Source organism: Camelina sativa, chromosome 8, assembly GCF_000633955.1.
Source record: "Camelina sativa cultivar DH55 chromosome 8, Cs, whole genome shotgun sequence".
Taxonomy (NCBI): Eukaryota; Viridiplantae; Streptophyta; class Magnoliopsida; order Brassicales; family Brassicaceae; genus Camelina; species Camelina sativa.
Window position 1 is genome coordinate 20,316,718 of NC_025692.1, and position 23,524 is coordinate 20,340,241.

At 36.1% G+C, this 23,524-nt stretch overlaps 7 protein-coding genes across 7 annotated transcripts; 3 read left to right on the top strand and 4 right to left on the bottom strand.

The window, feature by feature from the left end:
• Positions 816–1,925, top strand: LOC109125968 (uncharacterized mitochondrial protein AtMg00810-like). The gene is made up of 2 exons (XM_019228793.1): positions 816–1,571; positions 1,650–1,925. Exons 1-2 carry the CDS (start codon positions 816–818, stop codon positions 1,923–1,925), a joined length of 1,032 nt encoding a protein of 343 aa, XP_019084338.1.
• On the top strand, positions 5,828–10,491 carry LOC104707637 (K(+) efflux antiporter 3, chloroplastic). The gene is made up of 18 exons (XM_010424017.2): positions 5,828–6,211; positions 6,339–6,677; positions 6,767–6,868; positions 6,958–7,038; positions 7,268–7,369; positions 7,517–7,594; positions 7,706–7,774; positions 7,942–7,992; positions 8,123–8,236; positions 8,330–8,431; positions 8,516–8,650; positions 8,741–8,922; positions 9,024–9,159; positions 9,247–9,318; positions 9,398–9,493; positions 9,583–9,744; positions 9,831–9,920; positions 9,999–10,491. The coding sequence occupies exons 1-18, from the start codon at positions 6,161–6,163 to the stop codon at positions 10,356–10,358; spliced, it is 2,322 nt and encodes a 773-aa protein (XP_010422319.1). The 5' UTR covers positions 5,828–6,160; the 3' UTR covers positions 10,359–10,491.
• On the top strand, positions 10,911–12,831 carry LOC104707639 (derlin-2.2-like). Its single transcript, XM_010424018.1, has 6 exons — positions 10,911–11,202; positions 11,323–11,422; positions 11,728–11,942; positions 12,030–12,113; positions 12,202–12,255; positions 12,347–12,831. The coding sequence occupies exons 1-6, from the start codon at positions 11,104–11,106 to the stop codon at positions 12,527–12,529; spliced, it is 735 nt and encodes a 244-aa protein (XP_010422320.1). The 5' UTR covers positions 10,911–11,103; the 3' UTR covers positions 12,530–12,831.
• LOC104707641 (cardiolipin synthase (CMP-forming), mitochondrial) lies at positions 12,978–15,374 on the bottom strand. The gene is made up of 8 exons (XM_010424020.2): positions 14,811–15,374; positions 14,663–14,729; positions 14,486–14,560; positions 14,306–14,357; positions 13,824–13,909; positions 13,610–13,684; positions 13,429–13,523; positions 12,978–13,320 (listed from the first exon to the last, which is right to left on the bottom strand). Exons 1-8 carry the CDS (start codon positions 15,287–15,289, stop codon positions 13,227–13,229), a joined length of 1,023 nt encoding a protein of 340 aa, XP_010422322.1. The 5' UTR covers positions 15,290–15,374; the 3' UTR covers positions 12,978–13,226.
• LOC104707640 (adenosine deaminase-like protein) lies at positions 15,658–17,874 on the bottom strand. The gene is made up of 11 exons (XM_010424019.2): positions 17,723–17,874; positions 17,484–17,554; positions 17,250–17,341; positions 17,106–17,165; positions 16,815–17,027; positions 16,645–16,721; positions 16,490–16,559; positions 16,291–16,404; positions 16,127–16,193; positions 15,899–16,003; positions 15,658–15,779 (listed from the first exon to the last, which is right to left on the bottom strand). Exons 1-11 carry the CDS (start codon positions 17,797–17,799, stop codon positions 15,658–15,660), a joined length of 1,068 nt encoding a protein of 355 aa, XP_010422321.1. The 5' UTR covers positions 17,800–17,874.
• LOC104707642 lies at positions 18,083–20,736 on the bottom strand. Its single transcript, XM_010424022.2, has 3 exons — positions 20,646–20,736; positions 18,662–20,443; positions 18,083–18,380 (listed from the first exon to the last, which is right to left on the bottom strand). The coding sequence occupies exons 2-3, from the start codon at positions 20,415–20,417 to the stop codon at positions 18,283–18,285; spliced, it is 1,854 nt and encodes a 617-aa protein (XP_010422324.1). The 5' UTR covers positions 20,418–20,443; positions 20,646–20,736; the 3' UTR covers positions 18,083–18,282.
• On the bottom strand, positions 21,378–22,861 carry LOC104707643. Its single transcript, XM_019229124.1, has 4 exons — positions 22,593–22,861; positions 22,072–22,353; positions 21,837–21,986; positions 21,378–21,753 (listed from the first exon to the last, which is right to left on the bottom strand). The coding sequence occupies exons 2-4, from the start codon at positions 22,091–22,093 to the stop codon at positions 21,455–21,457; spliced, it is 471 nt and encodes a 156-aa protein (XP_019084669.1). The 5' UTR covers positions 22,094–22,353; positions 22,593–22,861; the 3' UTR covers positions 21,378–21,454.

Sequence of the window (23,524 nt, forward strand, 5' to 3'; positions counted from 1 at the left end):
AAAAGGCTGGAATTGGAGTGCAGAGAGGCTAGTGTCTGAGGCTGGAAATAATGGCAACTTTAGTATAACTCTTGGTGAATTCGGGAATCATGGGATATATGATGAGATGGAGAATAATGAGAATGTCGAAGCAGAGCACAAAATCGATAGAAAGGAGAACAGAGGAATTGTAAGCAGAATAGAAGAAAATGATGCAGACACCATAAACAAGGAGGAAAACACTTCAATAACTCTTCGGAGGTCTATGAGATCGACTTCAAGACCTAAATATCTCGAAGATTATGTTTTAATCACACAAAAGGAGTGCTTAGAACTAATGGAGGAAGAAGGTGAAACATTGCTTTTGTGTCTAAATGAAGAACTGAGGAACTTTGGTGAAGCAAGTGAGACCAAGTAGTGGATCGTGGCATGTGAGGATGAGATTCTTTCTATTAATAAGAATCACACTTGGGATTTAGTTGAGCTACCTGCAGGTCTGAAGCCAATAGGTTTGAAATGGGTTTTTAAACTCAAGAGGAATGTTGATGGCAGTATACACAAGCATAAAGCACGCCTTGTTGCTAAAAGGTACGTACAGCAACACAGGATTGATTTTGAAGAAGTGTTCGCCCCTGTTGCTCGACTGGAGACCATCCGACTCCTTGTCAATCTTGCAGCGTCCAACGGTTAGGAAGTGCACCATCTCGATGTTAAAACGGCTTTCCTTCACGGTGAACTAAAAGAAACAGTATATGTTGATCAACCAGAAGGGTTTGAAGAAAGAGGAAACGAGAATAAGGTGTACAAGCTAAACAAAGCTTTGTATGGTCTAAGACATGCTTCAAAGGCGTGGAAACAAGCTCAACGAGATACTTTGTGAGTTAAATTTTAAGAAGTGCTCTAAAGAACCATCTGTATATCGAAAGGAGGTCGGTGAGCGTCTTGTGGTGGCTGTATACGTCGACGATTTGTTTGTTACAGGAACAAACAAAGATATTATCAATCAGTTTAAAAAGGAGATGACCACAAACTTTGATATGAGTGACTTGGGAAATCTAACATATTACTTGGGAATTGAAGTCTGTCAACATGAGGAGGGGATTACTTTGAACCAGAGGCGATATGCTCTAAAGATCCTTGAGGAGGCTGGCATGAACGACTGCAATCCTGTACACATCCCAATGGAGACAGGATTAAAGTTGTACAAAGCTTTGAAAGAAGAAAGGATTGATGCCACTAGCTACAGGAAGAATGTTGGCTGTCTGCGTTACTTACTGCATACGAGACCGGACTTATCGTATTGTGTGGGTGTGTTAAGTCGCTATATGCAGGATCCTAGGACTTCTTATGGAGCTGCTATGAAGAAGTGTTTAAGATACTTGAAGGGTACGGTCAATCTTGGTCTAACATTTGGTCGTGAAAGAACAAGGGTACCACAGTTAGTAGTATATAGCGATAGCAATCACAATGTTGATCCTGACGATGGCAAGAGCACTACAGGACACATATTTTACCTTGGAGAGAGCCCGATCACTTGGTGCTCACAGAAGCAGGACACTGTTGCTTTATCATCATGTGAAGCTGAATTTATGGTAGGAATAGAAGCAGCAAGACAAGCTATTTGGTTGTAGGATTTGCTTGAAGAAGTTACTGGAGCTCCATGTGAAAAGGTCACCATTCGGATAGACAATAAATCAGCTATTGCTCTGACGAAAAATCCAGTCTTCCACGAGCGTAGCAAGCACATTCACACCAGGTATCACTTTATCAGGGAATGTGTGGAGAACGGACAAGTGGAGGTGGTTCATATCCCCGGAAGTGAGCAGAAGGCGGATATATTAACCAAGGCACTCGGAAGGAACAAATTCAAGGAAATGAGGGAGCTCATTGGTATGAGAGAAATTGCCGAAGATGACTTCAAACTTAGGAGAGAGAATGTTGGATAGACTAAGTTAGAAGTCATCCTATTCCTAACTAGTTTGTGTTTTATTAAGAGATAAGGATGAGTTTGGTTTAGGAGTTATCTAAACAAAGGTTTTCCAATTAGGAATAGGATTGGAGTTTTGTTTTATATAAATAAGGGTGTTGAGTTGTGACATACCTTAAGAGAGATTTGAGATTGAGAGATTAAGGTTTTGAGTAATTTTCCTTAATAAGAAAGAAGAGTTGTTCTTCTGAAGTTTGAATCTCAAAGCTTGAAAACAAGAGCTATTAACTGAACCGTAAACCTAATTCACTTCCTTTTTTGTTTTTTCTTATGACTTCCTAGATTAATATCCCTAACATACTGTATATAAACAAGGGTGACATTCTTGCCGATGGAAATGTTTACAATAGCTAAATGGATAAGGCTGATTTTTAATAATCATTTTAAAACACACTAAAAAAATGTGGAGTTAGATCGTAGTTATGTCATGTCGAGAAATTGAACTGAATCCTAAATGTAGATGCATACTTATAAACCACGCTTGTAATTTGTATAATTCCTATGAGGCTGCATGATTCAGACATACTTTCCATTTTTTGTTTGTTTGAGACGTTCCGATTATTAACACCAAAAGAATAAGAAAAATAAGAAACTATTAGTTAGACTGTTAGCGTCTTGTAATTGTTAGTGTTTATTAGGCGTCCCACATCGGTAGTTGGAAAAATTATCAAATGATATATAAAGAGTTAGGATATTTTTATTCATTGTCAATTGATAATGAGTGGAGAGACCCATATCTTATATATATCACTATTGACAATAGTTGTCCCGCTGATTCATGCCCGAACATACCGAGATTGATGCCTTAGAAAAATCATCTTTGAGCGTATTAGGGATACAATATTGGAAGTTGAATAAGATCTTAAGTGTATCTCCACTCATTGCTAATTAATTTTAAGTTGAAAGCTCACAATCTAATAATAATAATGTCATATGTTGTATGTTTTGATAAGAGTGATTCCAACTAGGTGAATTCATATAAAAATTGCATGTTGTAGAAGTACCATGCATATCTTTTGGCTCTTTAAATATATATAACAAAATTGAAACTTTTGAAAAAAATTGAATACATACCTTAAACTTAATAGGAAATTTGGAATCTATACTAAATTTTTTAACTCTTTGAAATGTACCTTATGTACTGCACTAAATGACTATTTTGTCCTTAATTACAATTTATTAAAAATAAATACAATTTAGTTAAATTAATTCACAAACAAAATTAATTTTAAAAACATTGTGTACACTAAATATTTGGAATTTTGCTAAATTGTTTTTGAAAATGATGAATTGATTTACTATATATAATATTAATCAATAACTAAAAATATTTAATTCAAATAAAATAAATAAAATCTTCCCTTAATTAATAATTAATCAAACGTTAAAAAATAAACACAAAATAATTAAATTAATTTATGTTAGAAAATTATTTTTAAAAATCACTGTTTATAAATTAGATATTGAAAAAATTTAGATAATGATGAAGTAGTTTATTATAGATAATATTAATCAATAACAAAAATTAAAATTCAGATAAACGAAATAAAAATGATCGTGGATCACTCAATTGTTACTCAATTGTGATTAAAAATCTGGTATTATTTAGTAATTTAATTTTAAAAATTTATATAACAACTAAAATAAAATTAATTAGAATTATTATTTTATGATTTATGTTTAGTAAATACTTTTAGAAAATATTAGTTTTAAATAAATATATAAATCACTAATAATAAATAAAAAAAGTTTTGAAAAATAATTATATATTTCAATTTATTTTGATAATTATCAAGTTTAATAAAATAATAAAAAAATTATGAGCTTTTAGAAAATAAATCAACGGTTCAAAAAATCGACTATGTAACAAATCAATTAAGAAAAAAATAAATCGACTTTGTTAATATAAGTCAACAAAGAAAAAATATAAATCAACAGGAATAAAATATAAGTCTACAGTTCAAAAAGTCAATCGTATTAATAAGTCAACTTAAAATGAAATAAGTCTATTAAGACCGAACAAATCGACGGGAAAAAAATATAAGTCAACAAACAAAACAAACAAGGCAACATCATCAAAAGTCGACTATGTAAAAAAAACAATCAAACAAAAAAAAAGTGTCGACAGTTTTAAAATAAATCGATGGAAAATTAAATAAGTCGACAAAAATTAAACTTAAGTCAACCATTCAAAATATCGACCTTATTAATAAATCAACGTAGAATGTAATAAGTCAACAATAAATAAACAAATCAACAAAAAACAAATATAAATCGATGAACAAAAAAAAAATGTCAACCATTAAAGAAATCGACTATGTTAAAAATCTACTAGCCATAACATAAGTCAACTGTTTAAATATAAGTTGATGACAAAGATAATTGAGTCAATAGAAGTAAAAAACAAAACGATTGTTCAAAAAGTCGACATTGTAAATAAATCAACATTGATTAAAATAAGTCTAAAATATTGATATATATATATTATAAATTGTATAATCTTGAATTATTTATTTTAAAATAAATTTAAATCTAAATAATATCAACAAAAATATTTAAATTCTTCTTTTTTTATTCAAAATTATAAGATCAAAAATTGATTCATGTAATCATTATTTAAAATATAATAAATAGGTTTTCGTTTTAATTTTATTTATTAAATAATTTATTTCGAATTTAACCATTTTTAAAAGTATTTTATTTTTAAAGTTTAATTATTTTTAAATATAAATTAAGTTTTTCTTATTTTATTTAATTGTTAAAATTATTTAATAATAAGAATATTTCTGTCTATTTTCATTTCAAAATATGTAGTTTTCAAATAACTATAATATTAAGTGTAGTTTTCAAATATTTTATAAGATTTGGTGTATTTATAAAAATCTCCCAAATCTTTTACTTCTGTATTAAAATAACGATTAATTTTTTTCTTCAATATTCGGATATGATTTCATATGTATGAACGATGATAACACAATATCGTCATTAGCACAAATTAATACTTTACGAATCCTAGCTAGTCAAATGACGAAGACTTTTAAAACAATGTTGTTGCAGGAGGAGAGAGCTAGATTAAGATATGAGATCACTTGGCCATGTCTTAAACATTGTTGTCTCAAGTTCTCTTCCGCGATTCCCTCTCGGTGATCATAATTGGGAAAAGGGCAATTTATGAGTATTAATGTCTTATACAAATGTACAAATTACACAATGAAAATTTATATCTAAATTTAAATAAAATTTAAATGTCATGCACAAATGTTATAAAATATATCGATTTCAGAGTCCACATTACTAGTTATTAGTCAACATTAAGGGAAACTGATTTAGATAACACGTGTTTAAGGAAGTGAGATCATCTACTACAAATGATATCGTTTTGATGCTGTGCTTTTAATGTTTTCAAAAAAATAAGACACCAGAAAACTCGAACTCACAACCTTTGATAACTTTAACATATGTCTTTACTAGTTGATCTCACAACTATATTCAACTTTTATGTTTAAACCCCCAAAAAAATCATTTAAAGCTGATGTCAATCTTGAGCAAATATGAGAAAAGATATGAAAAAAAATCAGAATATAATACATTTCTTGATGTTCTTCAAACTTTTTAAACAATTGTTTCCACATAATCAAAAAAATGGTGAGCTCATAAGAGGCCCACCGAACAAAAAGTTCAGCCCGTGAAAGAAAAAAACACAAAACATAATGGCACGTGCAAGTATAGTAGCCGTTTACTAAACCGGACCAATAACCGGTTACCGGTTTAAGTGTGAACAACAGAAGAACCAAAAGGATTGTCTTCTTCTACAATCAGAATCTGTCTGTGTGGCTTGTAACGACGCTTCATTATCAGTGACTTCTTTAGTTTTATCCACAAAAAATAATGAGAATTAAAAAAAAAAAATGAATCTTTTATCTCTCTAGACTTGAAAATTTCCCTCCTTTCTCACTCCCTATGCATGTATACGTATATAGAATCGTATATCTGGCGAGAATACACGCAAGGTGTTCTCGTCTCTGACGTGGTCTATTGTCTTCCTTAGCTTTAGTCAATTTCTTCATCGGTGTATTTGTTCTGTACTATTGTTATTATCTGAAAAATTAAAAGTTTGAGTCTTTAGGGTTTATGGGTGACAAAAGTAATTGCCTTTAGGCTCTTTTTTTTAGTTCTGTGGATTTCATCTCAAAAATGGCAATTAGTACTATGTTAGGGTCCATCTCTTGTTGCCCCTCTCCCAAGGTATATTTCTCCTTCTTTCTTCTCCGGCTGACTTGGATAAAAATCACTTCTTCTTGATATTGGTGACAGTGATTACTGTTTGTTGAATCTTGGGTTCTGATTTTAGTGGGGTTTGATTCGATTGCAGGGGTATGAGATGATTAAACAACACAGTGGTCGATTCAAGCATTGTGTTTTCACGGTGAAATCGTCGTGTGTGCCTGTGTATTCGGAAGGCGTAAACTGTGGGTTCAAGTTGCATTCTTTTGTGGGTACAGATTTAGTTAAAAGAAGGGTTTTTTTGGATACTTCTAGAAGATTCTATTTCCAAGGTAGATGGTCTGAATCTTCCGGGAGGAGAGTGGTACAAACTTATGATGTAGCAAGTGCTGTTGATGTAATCAACGATCTTGGATTCGATACTTTGACCTTCTTGATGGTCACTGTTATTATTGTCCCTGCATTCAGAGTCCTCAAAGCCAGTCCGGTATAACATAATATACTACATGGGGTTAGTTTATAGTCTCGGTTATAAACTACTTGGCGATAACATTTGTAGTTTTGATGGTGTCCCAGATACTTGGTTTCTTCTTTGCTGGTGTTGTCCTCAATCAATTTGGTTTGATTAGAAATCTCACAGATGTTAAAGTTCTTTCGGAATGGGGGATTCTTTTCCTGGTGAGCATTTGATTCATTTCGTTGACAGAAAAGCTTTACGCATTTGAATAAGTGGTAATGACTGGGATTTTCCTGATTATATTTGGCAGCTCTTTGAGATGGGTCTAGAGCTTTCACTTGCACGTCTGAAAGCTCTCGCAAAATATGCTTTTGGCATGGGACTAACTCAGGTTTGGACCTTAGAAAAAAGTTCTTTGGTTTGTCTTAAACTGTTTACATTTCTTCTTATATCTTCACTTCTGTCAGATTAACATCTCAAGAGTCAATAATCTCTAAGGCTTTGTTATGAAATTTTATAGACCATATCACAATTGCTATATCATTGTTTGCAAAGATGTTAGTGTCATACATCATTTGTTTAACGTTACCTTACATTGACCCTTTTCCTTGTTTTTAAAGGTTTTGTTATGCACGCTTGCATTCACTGCTTTTGAACTCCCACCTAATGGAGCCATAGGAACACGAATTCTTGAATTCCTTTTTCATTCAAGGAATGACTTGGTAAGACTTTTCACTTGGGGTGTTCTTAAGATTTTGTTCCATGTTTTTATAATTTTAGGAGACGCATGTTTTCCCAATCTCAGATGCTTTATGCTGGACTTTTTAAGATATATGCTAGTATGATCTATACTTTCTGTAAAACTCCAGGTCAACATTAGAAGCATTGATGAGGCCGTAGTCATTGGCGCTGCTCTTTCATTGTCATCTTCAGCTTTTGTTCTACAGGTATTAGCACAGTTGCAAGACCTTTAAGTCATATTTGTACATTGGTAAGGAGAAGAGGCAAACTCAATCAAGAATTTAGTATATTTCTACTGACAATTTCGAAGTGTATAGCTTCTTGCAGAAAAAGGTGAGCTCCCTACAAGATTTGGCTCAGCAACCTTGGGAATTCTTCTTCTACAGGTTTTGCTTATCCTGATTTAATCCCTGTATTCTATTCTATGACTTGTTAGCCGATACTCATAAGTTATGAAAATATGTGTTTTGAAATATCATCCAAGATATGCAAAAATCTTGTGCAAACTCCTGAATTAGAAAAACTTTTCCCTTACTTCTCCCATTGTTTGCAGGATATAGCTGTTGTACCGTTACTAGTCGTTCTTCCGGTGTTGGAAAGCCAGGTAACTTGGCTATCGACTTTTTGAGCTTTTATGGAGTATTTTTTAGACAAACTATAAAAGATGCATTAAACTTTTATTAGTATATAGTAAACCTTTGCACTTAATATCTGAATCTCCATAATTTTGCAAGAATCTTGGTGGGGAAAGTATATGGCCGGAGCTTGCAAAAGAAAGTGCAAAGGCTCTTGGTGGGTTGGGCATTCTCTCTCTTGGAGGAAAGTTCTTTCTCCGTAGAATTTTCGATGTAAGTTATTTCGTGTCCTTGTAACTTTACAAAACCCTTTCCGCTGTATTATTTGGTGCAGAGCTTAATACTAAGCCCAAAACAATATTACAGGTTGTTGCAGAAACCAGAAGCTCTGAAGCTTTTGTTGCCCTATGCCTTCTCACAGTTGCTGGGACTTCACTTCTGACTCAAAAGCTTGGTTTCAGCGATACGGTTTGAATTAATTCCCTTTTCAAAAAAATAAATTCCATCTAAAATCCTCACTTTAATGTCCTAACTCAGTATTTTAATTTGAAGCTTGGAGCTTTTCTTGCTGGTGCACTTCTAGCGGAAACAAATTTCCGAACACAAATAGAAGCTGATATTAGGCCGTTTAGAGGGTTACTACTTGGTTTATTCTTTGTGACCACAGGAACTTCTATTGACATGGAGGTAAAGTGTTATATTGCATTGCATATGGTTTCCGGTGAAACATATGAAACATTTCTTAGCCATGTTCATGTGGTTAAAATCTTTTTGCAGGTTTTGTTTCGAGAATGGCCTAATGTTCTCTCACTCTTGGGTGGTCTGATTGTGATCAAAACACTTATCATAACCGCAATCGGTCCCCGAGTTGGTCTCACATTACAAGAAAGCGTAAGAATTGGTTTTCTTCTTTCCCAAGGAGGGGAATTCGCATTTGTTGTGTTCTCTTTAGCCAACAGGTTTCTTTTCTAACTGTTCAAAATTCTTTAAACTTAAAATTAGACTCGACATGTCCCTTACTAATTAGGTGGTCATGATTGTTACAATCATTTTTGTGCAGGCTAGGAGTGCTTCCAAATGAGTTGAACAAGCTGCTCATTATCGTAGTTGTTTTGTCTATGGCGTTAACACCTTATCTTAACCAACTTGGCAAAAGAGCTGCCGATTTTCTTGATGAGAAACTTGATCCTGGAGATGTAACTTTTTAAATTTCTATCTTTGCTCTTTATATATATACAAATAAAGATTTTGCAGTCGTCATGAATCTGTTGACAACTCTGCAGAGAATAGGTGAGGATGTGAACTTCGACGTCAGTGAATCAATTGTCATCATTGGATTTGGACAAATGGGTCAGGTAAAAGTCATAATTTGCTTTCCTGGAAAAGTTGTGCTGAGGGGTAGCTTATTCTTATCAAGTTGATATGTTTTTGCAGGTGCTTGCCAATTTTTTGTCGACGCCATTGGTCTCAGATAGTGATCTTGTGGGATGGCCTTATATTGGTTTTGATCTGAATCCTGCTGTAGTGAAGGTCTGAAACAGATAACTTGGTAGTGATCTGATAAAATTGTTGGCATTCTAAACTGTTTCTTTCTTTCTTTATGTTGGTTTTGTTTGTAGGAATCAAGGAAACAAGGTTTCCCGATATTGTATGGAGACGGATCTCGACCATCAGTTTTGCAGTCTGCAGGTGTGTCATCTCCTAAAGCTATCATGATAATGTATAAAGGCAAGAAGAGAACTACTGAGGCGGTTCAAAGACTCCGTCTTGCCTTCCCCGGGGTAATTTGGCTCTTCCTTTCTTCCTTTATAAAACCAAACATCTGAGAAATTGCCAGAGGATGATTGCTTTTAATATATATTAACAGAGTCCGATTTACGCAAGAGCTCAAGATTTACCGCATCTCCTTGAACTAAAGAAAGTAGGAGTCACAGATGCAATCCTCGAGAATGCAGAGGTACAAAAAAAAGATTCTCATTCTTGAGATAACACTGAGATTTTGGTCTGAACGAGTTTGTTTTGTTTTGGTTTACAGACAAGTCTACAGCTAGGTTCGAAGCTGTTGACAGGATTTGGAGTAATGTCTGACGACGTAAGCTTTCTGAGCAAAGTTTTCAGAGATTCAATGGAGATTCAAGCTCAAGAAGAAATCACAGCTAATGAAAACAATGCAGTTAATTTGAAGCCAATGCAAATGAAAGCTTCTGATATAAACGTGGAGTCAGCTGCACAGGTGCAGCTCATGAAGCCAATGCAAATGAAGGCTTCTGATTCAAACGCAGACTCTGCAGAGATTCTTCAAGAAAGAGATGGTTTGAGTCAGCCTGAGAATGATTCTTATTCTGTGAATATAGATAATGGATTTGTTGGTAAAGCTGATAAAGCTCAAGAGTAAAAAAAATGCTCAAAATTCTAAAAGAATTTACATTTTTCTTCTGTGATTATTATTCTTGTATATTCCAAGGTTTAGCTCAAAATCTAGTACTATTCTTGGATTTTAATAGAATACAAAATTCGAATATATTCCAGTGTTGGTCTTTGCATATGAACTTGTTTAGCATGAATTCTAGTGGATTTGTGTAAACAAAGCCATTTATAGTAAAGTTTTTGATAATCCACAAATGAATTCTTCTAAATTGTCATTAAAAATTTTTGATTTTAAAGAATAGAAAACATAGGAAATTAACTTTAAATCATTGATCGAAAATTCCTCCTAAAATAATTTTATTTGTTATATTTAATTGAACTAAATTCCGGTTCGGTTCGATTTGAAGGTTGTTAAAACGAAATTCCGGTTCGATTAAGCAAACTATAAATGTTTTGAAGTATATAAGAACTGACGTCATTAACCTCTTATCATTGGTTCGTATCAACCACGCGCTTAAATTCGTTCGGCCTCGGTCAAAATTAAACAAAAATACTGCAAATGTCAAAACTCTTAATTTAATTAATTTTGTGTAAAATATACGAATGAAGAAGAAGCTCTCAATCAGTATCGATTTCGTTTGTTTAGCGTGAAAATTTTGAAATCTGATTGCAAACCTGAGAAGAAGAAGAAGAAGAAGAAGAAAAATTTCGTAGATTTCCTTTTGAGTTCTAGGGTTTCGTTACGATTTAAATTGTTGATTGCGAAGAAGGATATGGCTCAGGCTGTAGAAGAATGGTATAAACAGATGCCGATCATCACTCGCTCCTATCTCACGGCTGCTGTTATCACCACCGTCGGATGTTCCCTCGATGTATTTGCTAATTCCCTAATCTTTTTTTTTTTTTTTTTGTTTCTGTTTCTAAAATGTTTCTTTGTTCGAATTGATTTGAGATTAGTTAGGCTGATTCATTGTATTTTGGATTTTGTGCAGATAATATCTCCGTATAACCTCTACTTGAATCCTACCCTTGTGGTAAAGCAATACCAATATTGGCGTCTCGTTACTAATTTCTTGTATTTCCGCAAGATGGGTACTTTTTCTTACCACTCACTCTTTTAAGACAAACTACTTTTGTCTTATGAACAAGTTTCTGTCTTTTGTGGATTTTCTCTGTAGTTGCACACTGTATCAGAAGCTTTAGATTGAGTTGAATTTTTTGCATCTCATGCTTGACTAGTCCGTGTGTTTTGTCACATTACTAGCTCTATGTTGCTGACAACGTTTAGCTTCTGCTTTTAATAGTGTTTTGACTGAATGCATCGTGCATTTGATTGCCTTGTTTGCTATTGCTTATTATCGAAAATTTCATTACCTTCTTGGTTTTTTTTTCGGCAGATTTGGACTTCATGTTCCATATGTTCTTTCTTGCCCGATACTGCAAACTCCTTGAAGAAAACTCCTTCAGGGGAAAGACTGCTGATTTCCTATACATGCTTCTGTTTGGAGCATCTGTTTTGACTGGTATTGTTCTTATCGGTGGAATGATACCGTACTTGTCCGCATCATTTGCTAAAATCATATTTCTCAGCAACTCATTGACTTTCATGATGGTTGGTAACTTCTACCCCGCCTTTTTTTCCCACAAATCTAAGTCAATCTCTATATATCAGCAGCTAATAGTCTTTTATGTTTTACAGGTCTACGTATGGAGCAAACAAAATCCTTATATTCACATGAGTTTCCTTGGTCTGTTCACTTTCACTGCAGCTTACCTACCATGGGTGAGTTTAACTTTCTTGCGTCCCCTCTTTTCCCTTAACTACAACCAGAACGAAGAAATAACATGTTCTGCAAAATCCGGCATTGCAGGTGCTTCTTGGGTTCTCTATCCTTGTTGGTGCCAGTGCTTGGGTGGATCTTCTGGTAATTTACTCAACTATCCAAAAGTTTCTTCTCCAATCCCTTTTCATCTTTATCCTCCACTTAATTTTGAGCCTATCCACAACAATTGCAGGGTATGATAGCTGGTCACGCTTACTACTTTCTGGCTGAGGTTTATCCGCGAATGACTAACCGTCATCCTTTAAAGACTCCATCATTCCTCACAGCCCTATTTGCAGATGAACCAGTTGTGGTTGCACGGCCTGAAAATGTGAGGTTTGCTCCTGCACCATTTGATGAGATCCACCAAGATTGATTCTGATCTTACTTTTTCCAAACCGGAGCACCAATGTTCGGCTTGTTGGTCAGTTATAAATGGTAAAAAGGCAGATGTTACACGGTCTATTAACTCTGACACGCGACTTGTGAGTTGTGACCAACACACCCTAGTTTCTAGTAGTTGGGTGTGTTTTGGTCTCTTCTCTTTTTCTCCCATCTCTTTATCATGTTGTGTATAAAAATTTGCTTCGCTCGTAAGTGGTTATGGATATGGACACACTCAAATTGTACACAGCCTCCAGAAATGTCGTAATGTTTTAAGTCAAAGTTCTTTGTCTCCGCACTCAAGTATCACAAGTGTTACTCGTCATCCAAAACTTTGCTAATTCGCCTTTTCTCAAATCTTTGCTGATTCACTTTACTTACAAAGTTCAACTTTATTAGATCACCCATTTTCAGACAAATCTTTACCAGAAGCTCGGAAAGAAAACAGACCGAATCCCTCTTTCATTTGTACAAGACAAAAGTCAGGACATCGTTTTTCAATAGTTCGCACGCTTCTTGTAAACAACAACTTTTTTTTTTTCTGTTCAACTCTTGTAAACAACTAGTGTCTTTTTCTATATTGATGTTAGCAGTGAAAACAGCGAGAGCTGCGTATTCCGGAAAACAACAAGACATGTTCAAGCTTCTTTCTATATATGGCCGGCGTGTGAGTTTATAAACGTTGGACACTATGATCTCTTAATCATAGAGATAGGTCTCTTTTTCCAGTATTGTACCCCATAAGCTGCAGTTGAAGCCATAGTCGTTGAAGCAACTAACCAGCTGGATAAAAAGCAAAATGAGACCACAAACAAGATTTTCAGATAACACACTTTAAGTGAAGGCAGTGATTAGTCCATGCTGCGTGGTAATTGGAAAAAGACCTATTACCTTAGATAAGTGATCCATGTCTGGGTATCTGGATTCCCAAACTCGGGTTGAAGTAGTGCACCAGCGACTAGAGCCAACTGGAAAACTGTATTCACCTGTTGATGAACATGTTCCGTTAACTAACCAGTTACGAATACCAAAGATGCAAACATGATAACAAGCTGTCACCTAGAGATCATACCTTGCTTATAAACAATGGTTCTACTTTCTGAGCGCTTGAACCATCGAGGTTGAAGAAATCACTCCAACTCTTCCACTGAAAGAAACAAGCCCAATATGATTCCCATCAATAATTTCAGTTCATGTTCTTGTTAACTCATGGTTGGGCGGCCCAACAATGTTTCGAAGTAAGAGACATAAGTTGAGTGGTCTAGCTCAAAGTTACAAGAACTCACCTTCCAGTCCAAGTTTAGTGCCCTTAGGTAAACTGCACCACCGACGAGTGCAACATCCCGTAACAACACAATTCCTACCAGTCCAGCTTTAGAGCACAAATGTCACATGCATCCACCAAAACAGAGTTAAGTATCAGAGCTTTTTAAGGCAGTATTCCAATCTAGGACTACCTTAACTAACAAACACAGCCAAGTTCAGTAACTAATTTAGTTAACTTAGTCGGTTTCCCCTTGATATAAATACATGCAATCTTTACAAGAGGTCTGTTCCAAGGAGATCAAAGGAATGAAACTAAAACTAGAAAAACTCTGATACAATTCCCAAGGTTGTAAATCATTCAATTCGAGAGTAAATCAAAGCACATTTTCCATATAAGAGAAAATTCCGCCTTCAACTTCGTCAACTCTAGATATTCCGAAATTTTGATCGTAACTGCTATCTTATTATCTACCAGGAGTAGGAGAGATTTAAGAATACTCACGATGTAAGAGATCTTTCTGCACCATTGCTACTGCGACACACCCGATGAGAACCTGAAATTAAACACGAGCATAACCAAGAAAACTGAGATGAAATGAAACCTCACACATGTCTTCAGAGAAACCAACCCTAACCCCTAAACACATTCAGAGAACATCCATAATAGATCAAAAGAATTTACCTTGTCTGCAAGAGGATCAAGGTACGAGCCAACCACAGAATTAATCTTCATCCTCCTAGCCATGTAACCATCTAACTACAAAATCAAGAATCTCAAAAAATTATGATTTGAAAACAATGTTCTTCTTCGGTTCTTCCCAATACTATTAAAACAAAAATCACAGAGAAAGATGAATACCCAATCACTAGCTCCAGAAACAGCTAAGCCTACGAAAGCAGGAGAATACATCTCATTCGAGATCATCCTACAATACAACCACAATCAAGTTTTCAGATTCTTCACTCCCCAACACTTTCTTCTGATAAAGAGATACTTATATACTTACCACCAAAGCGCGGGACCAGATACTAATCTCGCCATAGATATCAAATTCGGCACATTAACAAAACTCGTGATTACCCCACCATTCTCCTCCTTCGAGTCGTCAGGATCCACCGTTGGCACCACAGACTGTAACCCTAACTGTCTCGGAAACCTAGTTCTTCTTCTAATTCGATCCAATCCAAGATTCAGAGCTTCGACCTTCTTGAAAACAGCGCCGTTTCCGCGCCAATGCAGAGGTGTGGCGGACTGAAGCAGTTTCCAAGGAGGAGAAGACAAGAAGAGAGGTCCATGAAGAGGAACGAACCATTTCGAAATCGGAGACAGCCGATGTGAGAAGTGTGGGAACAACGGCGAAAACTGCGGTGGGATCAGAGAGACGGTTCCGCCGGAAGGTGAAGAAGCGGTTGCGGCGGTGAAGAACGGTCTTGTTTTCCGGTGATTGATTTCAACTAGCTTTCTGAAGGATCTGTAAAACGCCATTGATCAACAAAGCTTCGTTTTCGTCTTCCTCATTAATTCTAATTTTTAATTTTGATTAACTTTGGAATTCGAATTTCTAATCACAGAGGCGACTAGGTTTTCGCTGCTTGTGAGGGTTTTGACTTATGTCACGTGTAAACATTAATGAAACACGTGGATGCTTTTGGTACACGTGGCGAGATCAGCCGATTTAATATGTACCGAACCGGGATAAGAACCGAAATAATCAAAAAATTTCTATAAAAATGGTATAACCGAAAATTTGAAACGAATAAATTTAAATTCGAACCAACCAATGAACCAAAACATCTTTTGTCCGATTTGGTGTAAACCAACAAAATAAAGTAAACCGGTAATATCTGTGGCCACTAAACATACTGTGGCGAGGCTGAATCATAAACCAACCTAAGTTGTTGCTTGACTTCATCTTCTGCAAACGTTGCGTCTATAGCGGTTCTAGCCAATGCAAATGTTTCTCTTTTACTAAGACCTTCATAGAGAAAAAAGCACAACTTTAGATTCTTGACAATGTAAACTATAAACCACCAGACTCAAGAATCAGAAAAGCTCTGTAACTGTTGGGATTTGAGCTCAGGTTCTGGAACTCACCAAAAGAACGAACAGCGAGAGCGTACTCATTGGAGAGGCTTGTGGAAAATACCCCAAAGTCATCAGTGCATAGAATCAATGGATGTTTTGCCTTGTAGAGATCAGCTGTTAAGATCAAGATTAAGAAGAAGATCGTGTCAAGATCCCACTTCCTTTGATTTTTAGCTTCAATGCAACGAAAAAGTAGACAAAGGAGAATGGGAAGCAAGGCAAAAGAGAACGTCTAACCGAAATGGTGTATATCGATGGAAGATATCGATTTGGTTACAATGTTGGATGTTAGACATATCTCAATCTGCAAAACAATAGAGGAATGTTGAATCGTTTAGAATATTGTTATTAGATTCATAAGTGATGTGAAACAAAGAACAATTGTAAATGTAAGCTATTACCGGAATCCGGAAAGATTTCACTTTTGTAAAATCTTCATCTCTGAAGAAACAAGCATGGCCAACTCGATGCGGTTTGAAATCAAGCATGGATTGGATTTCTTTTGGATTGGGGACCTACAATGCACTAAGATGGAGAAAGTAGTAGACAAAAAGAAAAAACATTTGATAATCGTTTAGTGGAGTTGTCAAGAGTTAATACCTCTCCACAGTGAAGAGTGATGTAAAGATCATTGTCTTTAGCGAACTGTAATGCAGGTAAGAAAGTGTTCCTACAAGATTCTGGAAGATGTTAGAAGCAACTCATAAAGTGAAACAAAGGACTAAGTAGATGAAGAAATGTTACAAAGAAGTTACCATTCTCCAACAAGAGGATTCCCTGAAAGATCGATACCAACTACCCCGACATCTCTCATTTCCAATGCGAGCTTAACCTTTTAAGAAAAAAAAGGAGATTGTTAGAGCTGTTTTCTGCGTTACTACTTTTAAGTTTTTTAAGTAGCATTCCTTGTTTTGCCAACACTTACAGTTTCCATTGCGGACTCGGTTGTCTCTCTACGGTCAATACTAAGAAGAAGCCTAAGGTAAATCTTCTTTCTTCCAATTCCATCACAGACATTGTGCATTTTTTGAGAATCAGATGCCGTAACGAAATCAATATCAACTTCACTGACAGATCTCAGACCTTCGATTACCGCTTCCATATAAGAACGTTTACTCATACCTATCGAATCATTCCTCTACAAACAAACACCATATTTCAAATGTACAAAAATCTAAGTTAGGACAATTGCAAAAGGTAATGCAAAATTGTGTACCTTTGGAGTGGTTCTTAACTCAAGATACACCACATTCTCTAAAGCAAAATCTTCTACAACCTGTCAAGATAAGATCAGTTACGTCTCAAGATATACCTTACAAAAATCAGATCAATGAATGGAAAAATGAAACTAGGGTTTTACTTCTCTTGTGATTCTTGTCACGGTTTTGTGATCAGTAGTAAGCTTGTGGATCAAATCAAACAACTTGAAGACTTCAACCAAAGATCGACCATCTATAAAAAACAATCAAACGATAAAGATTTAAAACCTTTTGAATTCTAGACCAAACATGAGAAACTCTACTTGTGACACTTGATTAGACCACCAAACTCAGCAAAACATAGCACAAACGAATTATAAAATTAAAGACTTTACTCTTCTGAATGACATGTTCAACATCAGCAAACACTATAACACCTTTCTCACCAAGAACCCTAGCAAGCTCTCTGTCCATCAAAAGAAAATAAACCCAATCATCAGTTTATAAGAAAACTTCAGAATCGAAATTGGGCATTCACAATTGATCAGTGCAATTGCAGAAGTTGCAGATACGAAAGATAGAGATTAACAAACAAAACTCGCAAAAAAAAAGAAGATAGTTTTGGGGGACTTACAGAAGAGTTGAGTCTCTAATGGAGCCGTTGAGATGAGCATGAAGCTCGATTTTGGGCAGTGAATTTATCCATTCCATTTTTTCTTTCGAGAAAAGAAGAGAAGAGACACTGTACGGATTAGGAAGATAAACAGAGACGCAAGCAAGTTGAGTGGTAAAGAAGAAGCCGTGTAAAATTTTATCAGTTCGGTAAATAAAAATAAAAAGAGTTAAAAATAGAGCCCAAATCCTTACGGCCTGGCCCATACATTAGACCGGCGACAATTCAAATTCAAATTTGGTTTACTGTTTTGTTGACTTTACAGTTCAAAATCGGGTTCTATCTTTAAACCAAAACTTTGGTCTAAGCAAGGGCGTCGATAATTGCAAATTTTGGGAAATAATTTTCTAAACAGTTGATGATAGTCGTCAGCTGAAAATCTTAAAAAGAAGGAGTTGATTGTAGCTGAACGTGTGAAGAAAAAGAAGAAAGTCATTGAAGTAAAGCAAACCCAAACTTCAAGGAATCCTACTGATCTTATTTTATATCTCATAAGCAAAAACAAGCTGCTTATTCGAATATTACCACTCATCATCCTCATCTTCTTCTTCTTCATCTTCATATTCATATTCACCTTCATCATCTTCGTCCTCATCATAATCATCATCATCATCTTTTCCTTTTACAAGATAACACAAACATGGTGTCAGATACATAGGAGACTCCAATAACACAAAAAGCTACAATAATATAGACATCGTGAACCGGTTTAACCCTATACTGTACTTCCCAAATCGTCAAGAGCTAGAAGAAACTACATATATAGAATTTAGTAAGACATTTAATAATGTACATAAGCCAACCATAATCTTAATTCCTCAGCCCTGTTTAAAATCTGTCTAACTAACTTTTTCAGTTCACCAGTGCGGATTTGTTTCAAGTACATATACAGAAACTTACCTGACTGGCTTATGACCGGAGCAAGCAATGTTGGAACTCCAGAAGCAGCTTCAGGCCAAGCTGATAACTCCGGAAGAGGAGAAAATGCAGCCGCGTACGTTTTGTGATACCGTTCAACAGTGTAACAGTCATCTACGTACTGCAACGGGTTGATTTTCAGCTTATCACAGACAGCTAGAGCGTGCAGACATGGGAACTTTTTGCTTTGAAACTTTCCACAAGTGCAAGTTGACTCATTAAGCTGAACAATCCCACTGGTGGAGACATTAACCTTACCCATATACCTTTTCTGCTTCTTCGAGGCCGTTGAGACCTGATACGCATCTCTTTCCAATGTCGTTATAACGCAAGTAGTGGAATCTTTCTTGAACTCGTCAAACTTCTCCATGACAAGGTCTGTGTACACATCGCCACGGTGAACCATACCACGGGTACGGCTAAAAGTCTCCTCAAAAGCATCTCTCAGTTCACCAAACAGAAGCATCACACCCCCTGCCATCGCAGCTTTCGGAAATCTTTTACAGACAGCAAAGAGAAATTGAGTTTTTATCCTCATGATTCCGTATCTCCGACTACCACTGTCATGAACCAGAGCCCACTGATGTGGAGGGATTTGGTCTAACCATTTCCAAGCTTCTGGATTCTTCTCTTTGATCTCCAACATGTATGAATCAAATTCTTCCTTCTTACTTGAGGACCCAGCCTTACCCACAAGATACTCCATATTGTGGTCGTAGTCTGAAGAAACGCTCTGGAGTTGGGAGCAAAGATGATCCAGACAGAACCTGTGATAAGCCCAGGGCTCTTTCCACTGAGACCCGGGTTCGTTAATAACAGTGACTATGTCCGGGTCCGGACTGGAGATAAGGCAAATGCCTTGCCTCTGTGTTACCTTGTCTCTGATACTAGTGAGAAACCAGCGCCAGCTATCCACAGATACTTCCTTAGTAACCGCAAAGGCAAGAGGAAAATATTGGTTGGCTGCATCAAACGCAGAGGCAATCATCAGCTTCATTTTGTATTTACCTCCCAAGTTTTTGGTGTCCACCACGATCAGAGGTCTACAGTGCTGGAACCCTTGGATCGACTGTGGAAATGCCCAAAACACACCACGGAAAGAGGCGTGCTCAGTATTAGGCAGAGAATCATATTGCCAGTCCACGAGCAGGCCATTAGAAGACTGAAGCGCAGACATTAACTTGGGTATGAACCCGAAACTCTTATCCCAGTCTCCAAAGACTCTTTTGATAGCTTTCTCTTTGGCAGCCCGCAAAACTCCTTTTGCATCATTGTCCACCTCCTCCACTCCATCAAGGGAATAGCCATGTTTTTCTTCCCACAACTTATCTAACTCTGCAACTGAGACCATGGGCTGTACCCTAACCGCACGTTCAATCTCACAATCTATAAACTTGACTTTAAATTCTGATGCATATTTAGGGCGACAAGTATGTGGACCAGTACACTTAGTTATCTTCAAAAGACCGTCTTCTTTTATTCGAGAAGCACGAATTGACCACTTGCATCCCCATCTCAGACACTCAAAGGCATACCTGTCCTTGTCCATCTCTCTAATCAGTAAACATTTTCGCTGCCTCTTAATGGACCACCAGTCCACTGCCTTCTTCAGCTCAGATATATCTTTAAAACACAATCCCACACGCATCGTATTATCTTCAAGCCACAAACCAGGTGAACTTGAATCCCCCACATCTTGTTGTGTACGGCACTTCTGTCTTTTACTAGGGTTTTCCATTTGGCGATGTCCAAGCACAGCAGGAGCTGATAATCACAACAAAACCCTTAAAATTACACACACAACAAAAAAACCCTAGAAATCTCCGTATCAAACAAGATCACTTTTTTTTAGCAGGGGTACGGTACACTCAATTGAAAGAGGAAACATAAACCCTAACTAAACAATGAAAATGAAACAACGGGTTTGTAAAATAAAACTTGCTTTTTTTACAGAAATGGAATGTACCTTCTTTCGCTAAAGGAGTTCTCCGGTGATGTGATTACACTGCCTTTTCGTACTCCTTCCGCTTGCTCTCTCTGGGAAAATGGGAACGAACGAACACTCAAATATCATCAAAATAATCACAGAGCCTAATTAAGTACTAAAGAACAGTAACAGTTGGGCCGAAATTATAAAGCCCATTAATATGTGTTTTTAGGAAAACAAAGCCTATCAAGCAATGAACTCGTCGTGAATCGAACTTATATCTCCGATTAAACCAATTATGTTTTCTTGAGTCGAAACCAATCTCAGCAACAAATCTTTTCTATAACCTGAACCGGTTTAGTCATCATAACTCATACGCCTGACTGTACAAAGAGGGTACAGTAAATGAGTTTTGTTGTTCTACAATGTTGTTTTGAGAGAAGCCTATATCAGCTAGAGGATTTAGGCAAAGGAATCAAATTGCCAATAAGAATCATCTAGTTAACAAATTATCCGATCACATTGAGGTGCAATGCAAAGTTAATGGTTTTCAAGCCAGAACTATTTACTTTCAAATCAAGAACATGACGACTTCACTTACACAGCTTGCTCAACAATACTAGAACTCTCTCGTTAAGAAGCATCACGAAGCCAGCAATCGAATAGAGAGACTAAAACTAATAAGTCTCAAATTAGAGATGATGTCTTTGCTCTTTCTATAGTAACATCTGAGTGAACAAACTTGCCCCTATGATTGTTTGCTCATGTGTATGCATTTGGAAATCTAGGTTTGAGATTAAAGATAAAGCGTGTCAATGTTTCCATACAAACACACACACAGGACACAGCTAGAGACTTTTCACAAAAGGATCAACTAAAAAAGTTGGATTGACGCATCCAGAACAAACATGGTCATCACGTTCTGAGCTTCTTCTTCCTCCTCTGGTGTGGGCGATAGGTTTCCCCTCAGCTGATAGGCTTCTCCAAACAACATTGTGATTCATCTCTTTAAACTTCTCCACAGTGCCGTCAAAGAGGTTATCTGAGATCACCATTATCGTTGATGATTCATCAACATTGTCAATAGTCCACAACCACATGCGAGAGTGAATAGCTAGATCTCTCGAACTATCCTTTCCTTTCGATCCTGTAACCACATCACATCACAAACAACACCTAAGTAACAAATTATTAACAAAAAGAGAGCGTTATGTGAATGTTTTATCTCACCTTCTGATACGCGTTTGAGCTTGATTCCAGCGGAGACAAACACATTATCCGCAAGTGCTGCTGCTTTGATGTTCTTCGAAACCTCGCCAGCATCTAGACCATCAGGGATCTTGTAGTCATCGACGTCCCAGAAGACCACTGCCTTAGCCTCTGCGGAACGGAGATAACTCATATAAGATTGAAATTTCAAACAGCAAAAAATAATACGAGAAAGTTGATAGATACAAAGTTTTACCGGCGAATTCGTTACTGAACATGGATTTGATCGGAGAAAGGCGTCGGAATAGGAGCAGACGTGACGAGAGTGGCGTACACTGAGTGAGCAAAGGTTGGGATTCGATCGCTACGGCGGTTGTAGGGTTTAATGTGTTTTTTTCTTTTTGAGAACATATAAAACTGTATGGGCTATTAACAGGCCTGATTCATTATTAATGGGCTTGCTAAGAAATATTTCCAACGACGTCGTTGCTAAGAAATATTTCGACGGGAAAGAACTGTCGGCGGCGATTCCACATGGCTGAATTAATTAAATTAAGAAAATTACGCTTCTTTTCGTGTTATTTTTTTCATATAATTAGTTTTTAAGTACGAGATTTTACAAACGATACCAATATTATTATTATTTTGATTATTAGTGTTCTTTAAATCCGTAGAAAATAAAATAAAAATAGAAATAATGTTGTAACTTTTTAAATCCAAGATCCAAATCAATCAACTAAAACTTATAAATGGCTGGAAGGAGTCGTTCGTTTTTACCTTTGTTTAATTGTTTTGCGTTAGTATGTATTGATGGCCCATCCCGATTACATAACAGTAAATATAATTTGGTGGGATTACGACAATACTTAAAAAAAAAACGCTTAAATTTCTTTAAGTATTTTCATAATCCCACCCAATCATTTTTGCTATTACATAGTCTAGATCATACAACATCAAGCGTAAAGTCGAGAAGAAAACAATCAAACATAACAAAACACGAGAGAAGAAAAACAAAAAAAAAAGGGAGAACAGGACAGAAAAGAGAGGCGGCCAAAACTAAGAGACTACTTTACCCTAATTTAGCATAAAGGCTATATAGTTGTGTCCCCTGTGAACGAAATTTAGTGGATCTTCTGTATTTGTGGCCCATTAAAACTAATTCCATCGAATTAAACCGACACACTTTTAACAGGCCTGCTTTATTGTATATGGGCCTTGTTGAGATATCTTATACTAGAACCTTTTGTGTGTTTTGTTATTCAGGAAGAGTTGCGAAGTGTCCAAAGGAGGTGCTATCTGACCAGCAGCTACTCCAGAACCGAGAGGTCTATCACAAATTGGTCCTGTTATGTTACATTGTATGACGTATGTTATGTTGGAATTGGACACTACGATTCTTTTATCTTATAAAAGTCGTCGAGCATATAAATGCGAAATAATATTCTAGCCTACATTTAATGTACAAAAAGATGGACTTGAGAGCACTACACATGGTGCTCAACTGAACAACATAAATATGTTATGTTGGCTGAGTGAGAAATTAATTTCACGCGTAAATTTACCGGTAAAAGCTGGTATTGACTAATGACAACAATTTGTTGGAAAAAAATGCAAGGAATTAAGTCATGAAATGTTGAATTCACATTTTGCTTTATTTGCTAAGTGGTAACCTTAAAATAATATAATGTATGGTTTTTATGCATGTACAT

Coding starts and splice junctions, on each gene's coding strand:
- LOC109125968 (XM_019228793.1), top strand. CDS start 816: ATGCTTCAAAGGCGTGGAAACAAGCTCAACGAGATACTTTGTGAGTTA. Junction 1,572..1,649: donor CATGTGAAGCTGAATTTATG/GTAGGAATAGAA, acceptor CCATGTGAAAAG/GTCACCATTCGGATAGACAA.
- LOC104707637 (XM_010424017.2), top strand. CDS start 6,161: ATGGCAATTAGTACTATGTTAGGGTCCATCTCTTGTTGCCCCTCTCCC. Junction 7,993..8,122: donor TTCCGGTGTTGGAAAGCCAG/GTAACTTGGCTA, acceptor TAATTTTGCAAG/AATCTTGGTGGGGAAAGTAT. Junction 9,745..9,830: donor TCCGTCTTGCCTTCCCCGGG/GTAATTTGGCTC, acceptor ATATATTAACAG/AGTCCGATTTACGCAAGAGC.
- LOC104707639 (XM_010424018.1), top strand. CDS start 11,104: ATGGCTCAGGCTGTAGAAGAATGGTATAAACAGATGCCGATCATCACT. Junction 11,203..11,322: donor CCGTCGGATGTTCCCTCGAT/GTATTTGCTAAT, acceptor GATTTTGTGCAG/ATAATATCTCCGTATAACCT. Junction 11,423..11,727: donor CTTGTATTTCCGCAAGATGG/GTACTTTTTCTT, acceptor TTTTTTCGGCAG/ATTTGGACTTCATGTTCCAT.
- LOC104707641 (XM_010424020.2), bottom strand. CDS start 15,289: ATGGCGTTTTACAGATCCTTCAGAAAGCTAGTTGAAATCAATCACCGG. Junction 13,685..13,823: donor CACTAAACTTGGACTGGAAG/GTGAGTTCTTGT, acceptor TGTTTCTTTCAG/TGGAAGAGTTGGAGTGATTT. Junction 13,321..13,428: donor ACATGGATCACTTATCTAAG/GTAATAGGTCTT, acceptor CTTTTTATCCAG/CTGGTTAGTTGCTTCAACGA.
- LOC104707640 (XM_010424019.2), bottom strand. CDS start 17,799: ATGGAATGGATAAATTCACTGCCCAAAATCGAGCTTCATGCTCATCTC. Junction 17,342..17,483: donor TGAACATGTCATTCAGAAGA/GTAAAGTCTTTA, acceptor TGTTTTTTATAG/ATGGTCGATCTTTGGTTGAA. Junction 15,780..15,898: donor TCTCGCTGTTCGTTCTTTTG/GTGAGTTCCAGA, acceptor TTCTCTATGAAG/GTCTTAGTAAAAGAGAAACA.
- LOC104707642 (XM_010424022.2), bottom strand. CDS start 20,417: ATGGAAAACCCTAGTAAAAGACAGAAGTGCCGTACACAACAAGATGTG. Junction 18,381..18,661: donor TCCGGTCATAAGCCAGTCAG/GTAAGTTTCTGT, acceptor ATCTTGTAAAAG/GAAAAGATGATGATGATGAT.
- LOC104707643 (XM_019229124.1), bottom strand. CDS start 22,093: ATGTTCAGTAACGAATTCGCCG. Junction 21,987..22,071: donor GTTCAGTAACGAATTCGCCG/GTAAAACTTTGT, acceptor TCCGTTCCGCAG/AGGCTAAGGCAGTGGTCTTC. Junction 21,754..21,836: donor GCTCAAACGCGTATCAGAAG/GTGAGATAAAAC, acceptor ATGTGGTTACAG/GATCGAAAGGAAAGGATAGT.